At 36.0% G+C, this 12,325-nt stretch overlaps 1 protein-coding gene across 14 annotated transcripts in view; it reads left to right on the forward strand.

Annotated features, from left to right (window-relative positions):
* LOC137237757 (transmembrane protein 245) overlaps nt 1–12,325 on the forward strand; it is a 53,431-nt gene that overhangs the window by 7,810 nt on the left and 33,296 nt on the right. For 7 of the 14 annotated variants that reach the window (XM_067761907.1, XM_067761912.1, XM_067761905.1 and 4 more), the window contains 4 exons: nt 3,073–3,275; nt 3,332–3,741; nt 6,182–6,334; nt 6,984–7,013. In XM_067761907.1, the coding sequence (XP_067618008.1) occupies nt 3,073–3,275; nt 3,332–3,741; nt 6,182–6,334; nt 6,984–7,013 (796 nt within the window). The other 7 variants (XM_067761914.1, XM_067761913.1, XM_067761917.1 and 4 more) reach the window with 6 other exon arrangements.

Here is a 12,325-nt window from a genome sequence, read left to right on the forward strand (position 1 = left end):
TTTTTTCGGGTAGCTTGTTTTTTTTTAACAACTTAAGGACAATTTGAAATCATGCTCCACTTGGGTCATTTTATTTGAATTCATTGTTCTCTATTAATTTTTTGAAAAAATTATGCAAAATGAGCATTTACATTTTTTATTTAACTTTTCGTTTAGAGTTTTGTTTTAATAACTTGGTGCAGCGGTTAGAAAGAGCTAAGTTTCGAAATTGGATTCTTATAACTGGCAGTGATGCGCATCCGTTGATACCCATTTCCACTATATCGGACGAAACTTTTGACATTCGGCGGCGGCGTGCGAAAAACGACGAAAATCGGCGGCGTATATCTCTACAGCAGCCCCATAAAATATTTCGTTTTTACAAAAAATAGTTAAAATGGAAAGCAGCCGTTTCCTTCTTAACTACAAATGTAATCAAAATGAAATGCATGCGGAACTATCCCCAAAATGTTTGTCAATTCTCAGTTTGAGATACATTTGAGAATTAGTCCATTTCTCACATTTCAAACGTTAGACTTTAAATGCATTTCAAATAACCGTTGATAGCATTCTCAAGCTAAAAGGCACATTTTTAATATGGAGTTTTTCTTTATTTTCAAATTGAGAATATTTGGATTCTCAACTTTTTCTCAAAGGAAAATAAAGCGGAACGAAATGGAATCCACTTTTGTGCCAGTTTCGGTAAGCAAATTTATTATCTGCCTTTTAACTCGTTTAGATTTATGCATAATGTAGTACAATATCACTTAATATTATTAAAATGTATAAATACTTCCTTATTTTTTCACTTTATGTCCAACTTCAGCCAATAAAATCGCTTGTTTACATTTCCAGCTAAAGTATGCAAATTACAGATCGACGAATTATCAACGGCACTATCGATAGCATTGATGTAAAATAAGAATGTTGGAAATTTTAATGTTGTTCTATGTTTTATTTTATTTGTGGGTTTCATAAACACTTATTATGTACTTTAAAATTTAGACACATTGGCGCAAAAAGTATTCACATTATTATTAACGAAAATACTCGATGATATCGATTTTGGTTTTCAACCAAAATGGAACGAAAAGCAAGTATATCTCAAACCATTCTCAAGTTGAAGAACAACGTTTGAGAAAAAGTTGAGAGAATAATTAGATTCAAATGATTAATAATGCTGAATATCAAACTGAGAATTAATGTTTTCTCAAACATCTGAGAGAAAAAAAATTTCAAGTATGTCTCAAATTATTCTCAAGTTGAAGATCGACGTTTGGGAAAAAGTCGAGATAATATATTTTTTCAAAGGTAAATAATGTTGAATATCAATCTGAGAATTAATGTTTTCTCAAATGTTGCACCTACCCAAATATGTGCCAATTTTCGAAAAAGCCATATTATCTTTTGCAGCAATGCAGCGAAAATAAAATTTTGAGTTTTTTTTTCTATTTTACGCAAGTTATTGAAAATAAATTATTTTTGATTGTCATTTGTTACATTGACAATAAAATTCGAAGCAACAAGCAAACCCGACTGGATTTTTCACTCGATTAGGCATCCAATAAAACAAAAATGAGGTAATTAAGAACTTGTAATTTGTATGGAAGATTGAGTTCAATTAGAGCTTTAATGTAGAAAACTTGACTAAATATTTCATTAAGCCTCTGTGTGAAAATGGCATTACGCCAAAATTTCATTCGGAAACAGATAGCATTGTATAAAAATAACAATTTCACTCGCTCAATTTCTTCATTTTTCTTAAAGCTCTTGTAGCATTAGCATCGATCGAGCAAAGATCTCGTTTGTTTTGAAAAAAAGCTGCATTCGAATCGCCCATCAATAAAGGATTAAACCCCACATTTTATTTGACTACACTCTTGATTGTGAATATTTATTGTGAATATTTATATACATACCTTCGTAGATGTCGTTTGGAGTCTGCACAAATCTGTTTGTTCCAAAAAGACCTCGAACAGAATTCACCTTCAACAAAGGACTTAACACCACTTTATTAGAGATATCGTTTCACCTTCAGATATCTTATTCAAGCACATTCTTTACAGCAGACATTTTGCTGCCTTGAAGTAGGTATAATCTAAAGGGCTACAAATTGGAGAAGGTCGGCCCAAAAATGTTCAGAGTTAGTTTCCCTTCAGATATTTATTTGGTTATAATTTCTATGTAACGACAATCCTCAATACGCTTTTATAACTGCGCGGTAAGGTGGGCACCAAACGGCCTGTGAACTTCGGCTCGAACCGGACGGAATTCACCATTAACATATCGAATAATAAAGCATTGATCCTCGTTGCTGATAGCAATGGTTATTTATATGCTCAATTTAAACTGCAAAAGGTGATACTTCATTTTCGACCCGCTTTCCGATGGTTCGCGCTCCTGTGATAGCTCATATTAATATCCTGGAGTGCCCTGAACAACAGAAATTAAACTAACTGGGTTTCTTCTAGAGTTCACTGATCAGCAGAACTTCAGTGCCGTTTTACTTTGTCTCATTAACCTAGGCTTCTGCATCCTCCTTGTTGTTGTTGTTGTTGTAGCAGTGCCGCATCCTCCTTCGAGCTGTGTAATATAATTGTAAATTTCAATATGCATGTTTTGTTCTTCCTATTCTTCTAGCGATGAGGAGACTCCCCGGGAATTTTAATTGATGTTTACGGTACTTTGCCTGATAAAGATCCGGTACGTTCCGGAAAATAGCTCCATTAAGATACTAGCCCAACAATATCGTGTAAAAGTCATCCTACCTCCTTCTTCCATGAGGATTCGCCCGGGTAGGTGAGGTTGACAATTGGGTTGGAAATGATATACATTGCGCTGGCAACCCCTTGTAAGGGTTACAATACACAACCCCTTATTCCTTCACACATACATATATGGTTTCGTCTGTAATATCAGACAAATGCAACTATAGCCGTGAACACTTTCCTGTTATATAAATAAGTGAAAAACCTATATATTTAATGTGTAATACTCTCAAGTCTCTGGTTTGCTCCTTTTCCCGCAACCTGTACCCTCATGGCTCACTGCATGTTTCCAAAGCTAACCAATTGCAATGTGTTTTTAATAAAGGACATTTTAAAGAGCTAGTTTTAGTGGCAAAACAGGGCATCATTGGCTGGGCCAAGAGCAATACGCAAACAATTTTGGAAGTAGCTGATTCTTTGTGGCACATTATACGTACAAATCTTTCAATGATAATGACATTTACTGGTCAAATCTTATCGTTGTTGTTATCTGGTGGCCAGGCATGTGTTGAATTCATACTGGATATGGTAAGTTATTTATGTTGTCACATTTAATTCACAAATTTTAACCTTCTCTTCGTTAGATTGTCTTCTTCACAGCACTATTCTATTTGCTATCAAGTAGCAATACAAAATACGCACCACTACAAATCACCAAATCTCTTGGTTTCTCCACATCTGGCTCCAAAATTGCTGACGCTTTGGAGAGCTCCATATCGGGTGTACTAATCTCCATGTTTAAATGCTCCATCTTTACGGGTCTTTTTACATGGTTGGTGCATACGGTGTTTGGGGCACGAATAGTCTTCCTTCCATCGGCGCTGGCAGCCGTTTTATCCGCAGCTCCATTTTTGGGTAGTTATTGGTGTTCGCTGCCTGCTTTGTTGGAGCTTTGGTTGGCGCAGGATCGTTTTTATGCTGGTCTAGTACTCTTCCTATTGCAATTCTTTGTACCGCCCTATTTTGAAGCTGCGATATATGCGGAATTGAAGAGGTGAGTTCAGTACTGTCGTTTCACCATTTTGTAATAATTTAGAAGTGGAATAAGCTCAGGACTGTGCACTTATAGTACAGTCTTTAAATATTTATAAGTATACTAGCAGAACCGGCAGATGTTGTTCTGCCTTAAATTTAGTCTATTTGCATACATTTTAGTAAGCGTTTTCAGTCTAACTCTGCCTCCCCCTCTTATATTTTTCTTAATCCTTTCATTCACTTCTCCCTCCGTCTTTTTCGATTCATCTATCTCTATCTTCGTCTCACTCTGTCTCTTTCTCAGTCTCCTTCTCTTCCCTCTTTTCTCTTCTCTCAAGTTCTTCTCATTTCTCTTCATCCCTTATTGCCAGTCCCAGAGGGTGGTATGTATTTTGTTCCCGTCCTATTCCTAGTCCCAGTCCCACTCCGAGCCTCAGCCCCAGACCTAGTCCTAATCCCAGTGCCAGTCCGTCCCTGGTCTAGTTCCCGGAAAAAAGGATCGCAAATACTAATATAGGCAAATTAATATACCAAATTTCAGGCAAATCGAATGGGACGTACATATGTAAATAGGTATGTGGGTATTATTAATTCATGTCTTTATTTCGGCTTCGCGTGCTTATTTATCAGTTTTGCCAGGTTGATGCTATTAAATCGTAATATGACAATGGAAATTACTTTAAAGCTCTCAGCAACAGCTTTCATTTGATATCCATATTACACACACATTCTAGGGGTATCCGGGTCCACGTTTTGGCCTATATCTCGAGACCCTAGTCACCCAGCGATATAAAAATTACTCTGTACTAAAGCACACATCAACAGCTTTCATTTGATATCCATATTACACACACATTCTAGGGGTATCCGGGTCCACATTTTGGCCTATATCTCGAGACCCTAGTCACCCACCGATATAAAAATTACTCTGTACTAAAGCACACATCAACAGCTTTCATTTGATATCCATATTACACACACATTCTAGGTGTATCCGGGTCCACGTTTTGGCCCATATATCGAGACCCTAGTCACCCAGCGATATAAAAATTACTCTGTACTAAAGCACACATCAACAGCTCCAATTTGATACCCATAATGTAAAAACACATCCTAGTGTTACCCTGATCCACGTTTTGGGCTATATCTCGAGACCCTAGTCACAAATAGGTACGAAAATTACCCTGTACTAAAGGACTCATCAACAGCTTTCATTTGTTATCCATATTGTATAAACATATTCTAGGTACCCGGGTCCACGTTTAGGCCTATATCTCAAGACCCTAGTCACCAATGGGTATGAAAACTACCCTGTACTAAAGCACTCATCAACAGCTTCAATTTGATACTCATAATGTAAAAACACATCCCAGTGTTACCGTGATCCATATTTTGGCCTATATCTCGAGACCCTAGTCACAAATAGGTATGAAAACTACCCTGTACTAAAACACTCATCAACAGCTTCAATTTGATACCCATAATGTAAAAACACATCCTAGTGTTACCCTCATCCACGTTTTGGCCTATATCTCAAGACCCTAGCCACCCAGGAGTACGAAAAATGCTCCTATCAAAGTACTCATAAACAGCTTCCATTTGATACCCATACTGTACAAACACATCCCAGGATTACCCAGGTCCACGTTTTGATCTCAAGACCCTAGACAGGACTGGATAAAAAGTATCATATGTCCGTCTCCTGGTTCTAAGCTACCTCTACACCAATTTTCAGCCCAATCGGTTCATCCGTTCTTGAGTTATGCGTAAAGTAACTAACACCACTTTCTTTTATATATATATATTCTCAAGCTAAAATTTGCTTTCGGGGCCGTTTTGGTATTGTTTAAGCATCATTTGGAGACCATTTCGGAATAATTTCATTTGTATCTCAGGATAGTTTTAAATGGTTTTCAGGATAATAATGGGGACCTCTGATGATTTTTGAACGTATTTCCGGATTATGACCGCATTATTTTTTTTAGGATCACTTCGGAACTATTTCGACATTGTTTTCGTGGTAACCTTGATCAGAGAAAATAATAAATATCAACAAAAACAATTGCATAAAGCAATATGAGCAAGTCTCGCTAATTAAATACAGATGGTAATCTGGATTGTTTCGATTTTATTTAGATAGTATTTCGGGACTTTCGTAGGGTAGTTTTTGGAATATATTCGAATGTATTATATAATATATCTGGATAATTTCCGGACTACTTCGAATTGCTATCAGGTTAATTTGGGTATATTTTCTTATTGTTTCTATAAATATCATTTAAACTTTCTTATTGTGCTAAGAAAAATATTTGTTTCCTTATTCGTTGCATCGAAAAATTAAAAGTAAAATTAAATGCGTTACCATGGTAGCTGCGGCGTACCTTTGTCGTTACCATAAAACATTAACAACGCTGTACAGTGTAATAAATTAACACATAATTTATTTTTAACTTATTTAGCGGTGGCCATCCATACCTTACTGGTCTAGCTATAGCGGGCGGAATGTATTGGATTGGTTGGCAAGGCGCGATATTTGGACCCCTAATGTTATGCTTCTTTATCGGTATTTTTGAGGTGGCAGCAGTAGCTATGCGCGCCGATGGTGATCCAAGGTGAGTTAATACTTTAAAATAATTTTGTTCTTCGATTATACCTGGTAGCGCTGGCTTATTGAGTTTCTTCAATTTTGGTTCAGCCACGACTGTAGTTATTGCCAACAGTACAGTGAAATCACCAACGATACAAAGTTTTAGTTTTGATAGTATGATGACAGTTATGCGCCTTGCAAAATTTTTTCTCTATAATAAGCTAAGCTTATAGCGAACACAAAATGAAAATGCTGCTATTTTATTAAATCCCCAAATGTCAGCGTGCTCCGCCTACCAGCTTTTTAAAGCGTGGTCGCCCCTCGGCAGTGATTTGGAAAGCACTCTGAGTGTATTTCTGCCATTAAAAGTTTCTCAGTGAAAGTAGGTCCCGTCCCGCTAATTTGTAAGAAAAATTAAAAGAAAAGACGTAAAAATGGAAGAAAATCTCGGCCTAAATCCCTTCGGAGTTATATCGCGCCTTGTATTTATTTTATTAAATGTGAATATTCCAACATCTGGGTATGAAAATTATACTACTAACCAATGTTTAACAAAACAGCGTGACTCCTTGCTATAAAATAAATTACATTTAGATGCATCGCTACTGGGTATATTGTAGTTCATATTCCACCTAATCTTGAATTTTCTTACTTATCTGGTAATTTATTTAAAGGTGCAGCTCGGATGAGGACACGCGTGCGACGTGAGTTGCTTATCAATAGCTTTGGTATACTGGAACAATCACATGCACATTTAACTTTAATAACAAAGTTCATACATCATACAAACAATCATAGCAGTTTCTCTAAATGCCAAAAATATGCTGCTAACAACACATTTATTGCTAGTTATTATGCCTAAGATATAATACTCTTCGTATATGTATCTCTAGGTACTACAATCATATTTATAACTTATGGCTATTTCTTTTCTGAAAATAATAACACCCTAATGATTCTTCTCAGATCTCTCTTAGGTTTGAGTATTCCTTTCACATCATATTTCCCTCTGAATAAGTAAAGGGGTGTACCATTACCAACAAACGCAGTCACTTTTTCAGAACTCTATGTAAACTGGTTCAAAATTTACAAGTTAAAAGTGTAACATGATGACATTTCTTTCAGAAAAGAAAACGCCATTAGATGTCGCTAAAACTCTGTTGCTAAAAATTTCTAAAATAATATGCAATGCGCCCAGAAGTATGCAATATTATGTTAAAAATTATTTTAGGCGCTCATATCCTTTAAAACATTTGGGGGGCGGAGTTTTCTGCGATAGCTGAAATTGCATTCCGTCTACTGATTACCTTTAAGGTATTAAATGCGGTTCATTGGAGTAAGGCTAACATGCATAACCGTTGATTTTTTAATGGAATGAAGAGGAAATGATCGTTTGTAAAAGTGTAAACATGTAATCTTTTGCTATTTTTCAAATCGCTGTCTACTTCTTAAAATTTTCTGTCCCTTCCCGGCTTTTTAACATACATATGTATCCATAGAAATTATGCATTTATCATATATGCACTTTGTATATATATTTTCAGCTTACGCAGGCATTCCTTTAATGAGTAATAATTTTAATTCTATGACATTACGTGACATGAATTAGCGGCAAAAGCGCATTTCTAACTTTAGAACTAAAAAAATTGCTGTTATCAATGTAAAAGAGAAAGCCAGTTATAAACCGAAAAAAATAACAGTTATATAACTACCTCGAATACTTTAATAAAAACGTATTCAAATAATATTGTCTCACAATTGAATGTCATTTATAAATTCTTATGTACCTAATCATTTCCAAATGTATATACCTTTAATATACAACTTTACCTTAATTGTAATTTGCAAAAAAAAAAAAAAAAATTCCGAAAAAATGTTTCGATATTTACATACTAACTAAATATTTTATAGCATTGAAATCTAATGGCTCATTCCATTTCAAGAGACCCGGTCCGCGCAGGACATAATTTTTGATTTCGATGAAATTTTAATACATATGTTGTTCTTTGGTCAAAATAATGAAACAGGTGCTTTTTTGCCTAAAAAAAGTTATTTTTCGGATTAATCGGCAATTGAATTCGATAAAATGCAATCGATATTTTATTCACCTATTTTTTCAACACTCAAAAACTTTGTCAAAAATTAACCGATTCTCATGATTTTTTCTTTGAAATGTTCGTTATTACATTTACTTTTATATAAATTTATAAACAATAGCATATAGTCTAAAAAAAATTTTTTTTAGTATTTAGTAAAAATTTATGACTACAAAAATGATTTTCTCAAAAAAGGTTTTTTTTTGTTTAAACTTTTTCTATATTGAGTGAACACTCCATACTTCAACTTGGCTAAGTGCCTATTAGCCAAAACTCGTTGTTTTCGAGACATGAATTTTTGAATATTAAACATTTTTTTCGCCAAATATTGATGCAATACATATCAGCATACAAGGCGATCAATGCCAAATGCTTAAAATTAATTAAAATATCACATTTATTATTGAAAACATTAATTTGTTGTTATTTTTCAAAATTACAGTGATTTTGTAACAGGACATGGCAAAGGCTCTTGTGACGGTATTGGAGGTTTAGTGAAATATTTTGCCATATTTTTTAATATATGCTATTGTTTATAAATTTATATAAAAGTAATAACGAACATTTCAAAGAAAAAATCGTGAGAATCGGTTAATTTTTGACAAAGTTTTTGAGTGTTGAAAAAATAGGTGCATAAAATACCGATTGCATTTTATGGAATTCAATTGCCGATAAATCCGAAAAAAATTTTTTTTGAGGCAAAAAAAAGGGGGTTCATTATTTTGACCAAAGAACAACATATTAAAATTTCATCGAAATCAAAAATCGTGTCCTGCGCGGACCTGGTGTTTTGAAATGGAATGAGCCTAATGCATAATTATTTATGTAACTTTCCATTTACTATATCTTCGCCTTAACGACTTTTTTACGTTGCAAACATGTTTCCGTCAGTTGAGTGATAGAAAATTTGTTCTCTGAACGGCGAGTTGAGCCAACTGTCAAATGAAATAATTATCAATAAATTTTAAAGGAAAGGATCTTTTAATTTATTTTTCACACCGCACCATAATATTAGGTGGACATTTTTTTTTTTGAAATGTCAAGGAACTGTCAAATAGCCGAATAAATACATTAAGCGTAACCAACCGTTGAGCGGATCAAAAATACTCAACGGTGTGTTCAGAAAATTATCACTTAACGCTTGATCACCACTGTTAGCTGAATTTATTTTAGTTTTAAGAAACACGACGAAATAAATAATGTTTTGTATAAAAGTAAATATCAATTATTTTTGTATAAGCAAAATACTTAGCTTGAAGATCATAAAAGGAATAAAAACCATTCAACGAATTTAAACGTTTGAAAATATATAAAATAAAGGAAAATAATTAAAAACTATAGGAAAATATCAAAAAGCATATAAAAGCACTTTGCGCAATAGTAATAAAAAATAGTAATAAAAAATGGCGGCCACAGTGGTGTGATGGTAGCGTGCTCCGCCTACCACACCGTATGCCCTGGGTTCACACCCCGGGCAAAGCAACATCAAAATTTTAGAAATAAGGTTTTTCAATTAGAAGAAAATTTTTCTAAGCGGGGTCCCCCTCGGCAGTGTTTGGCAAGCGCTCCGGGTGTATTTCTGCCATGAAAAGCTCTCAGTGAAAACTCATCTGCCTTGCAGATGCCGTTCGGAGTCGGCAAAAAACATGTAGGTCCCGTTCGGCCAATTTGTAGGGAAAATCATGAGGAGCACGACGCAAATTGGAAGAGAAGCTCGGCCATAGATCTCTTCGGAGGTTATCGCGCCTTACATTTATTATTATTTTTTTTTATAAAAAAAATCACTATCGAACCAGGTAATAGACGAGGAGAATATGAGACAAATTTATCACGTTGCGCACCCAATCATTCAGAGACGATAAACACGTTACCCAAGAACACGGCAAAAGAGGAGCTGAAAAACGTGCTGCATAGCATGAATCCTAAGAAACCCCTAGAGCTTGACGAACACGCAAGGGGTTAGGTACCGCAACATTTTCAAGGAGTTGTCAGCCCAAGATATATCTTCTCCAACACAATTGTCACCACTTCTGCTCGTGGTGAATATTTTTTGTTTAGCACGCTAGGCTCTGGCGACCCCAAGCTCCTCACAGTAAAAGCTGGTTGGATGACCTTTAAGGTACAATAATAATACCTTAATGGTGCTATTTTCCGGAATACAATGGATCAATAGCTGTCCATCATTATCGATAAAACTACCCAACATCTTCAGAGAATCTGCTTATCGCTACAAGAAGAAGAAGAAAAGCGACAACCCGCAGAGGCAACTACGTTAGCTAAAAATAACTGCTTAGAGCTTTCGTTGCATGTGTACAAGAAATTTCTTGAAACAAGAATCTTTCCCTGACAAATGGAAGCCAGCACAGAATTTCTTATTCCGAAGGACAAAGCAGAAACGGTCGTTGCGGGAGCTAAACTGATATATGTATCTTCTCGCTGACGAAGGAAGACGAATATACCAATTCGGCGCAGAAACGGGTAGAGAAGTTTTTGCCATATAGCCACGATTACGAAATAGATACGACGCTGGCAACAAATTGAACCGTTGGTAGAAGCGACGTAGAGAGGTCAAAATCTATCTGACCCAATTTTTAGTTATTTTATTTTAGATCACTTCCGCAAATATTTCCCAGGATTTGAAATTCCGAAGTGCCTATACCGCGAAAATATAGACAACATATGCCACATCTCGCATGCGACCACTTCGTCCGCGAGGAGGGTTAAACGAGGGACTTGGCCACGGTAATCAATAAGATGAGCTGCGAAAGTGACAGATGTGATTTCGTCAGCACACACGTCAGGCATATGCATATTTCTCAGCCTAGCTTAATAGCGTGAGAGTAGCAACATAGTTGAAGTAAAGCTTAATGCGGTTCCAGGCGCAAAAAACTGCACGGCCCATGGGAGGTTAAGTTTTAGTTGTAGCCCTTCGAGGAGAAAGCGAGTCCTATACTCAGATAGTCTCGAAGTAAGGCTCAAAGTCTCGGTTAATGCCTAAAATATGAAGGGAGAGAGAGAGAGAAGAAGAGAATATAAATTTTTCTATATAATATACCTATGTAAACACATGTCAACTTTTGCTGCATAGCTGCTCGAACGAACCTAGGCGGCTTATAATATACCCGCGGCAGGTATGCATGTCGTAAAAGGCGACTAAAATGAGTTTAGTGGGGTCGTGTAGCGCACTTTAAAGCTTCTCAAACCCAATTGTCAACCTCGCCTACCCGTGGTGAATCCTGTTTCATTAACAGCCGAGGCTCTAGCGACCCCAAGTTCCTCATGGAACTAGGGGGTGGGGAGGGCGTTATGGCCTAGAAGGTTTAATATGGTCATATAAATCGTTCCCGAGATGGTCGGGTTAGTACCTTAATGGTGCCTTGTTACCAGAACGTACCGGATCTATATCCGGCAAAAGACCATCAGCATCGATAACACTCCCCAAAGCCTTCGGGGTGTGTCTTTATCGTGAATACAACAACAGCAACAACAACGAAAGGTGATCAATAGATCTTTCATGTCGCTCTTTTAAATAATACCCGCATGTAAGCAACTTATAACAACTTTTACATATTGTAACGAATTTTGGAAATTCCTGATAACTATACACCTTATGCTAACGTTCGAATGGCTGAACTGTCGAATAAATAACTCCAGTATTCAGTATTGCAAAATAGTCTTTATTATACTACTTTGGGAGTAGTACTTCACAATTATACTTCAATAATACCGTGTTTAAATCAAAATGACTAGTTATTCCTCAGCTTGCGCTGCTTTTATACTCTCTGTTGCCTTCTTCGCATATTTTTCCTGAGGTCTAGAAAAGGGATGGGACTTTTTTCGGCTCCTAAATCAGTTTCAGTGCTAGGTTGAACGTTTGTGTGTTTTGGGGTGTTAGGGGAGTAAAAAAATACATTGGAAAT

The sequence above is a fragment of the Eurosta solidaginis genome, chromosome 1, assembly GCF_040869045.1.
Source record: "Eurosta solidaginis isolate ZX-2024a chromosome 1, ASM4086904v1, whole genome shotgun sequence".
Taxonomy (NCBI): domain Eukaryota; kingdom Metazoa; phylum Arthropoda; class Insecta; order Diptera; family Tephritidae; genus Eurosta; species Eurosta solidaginis.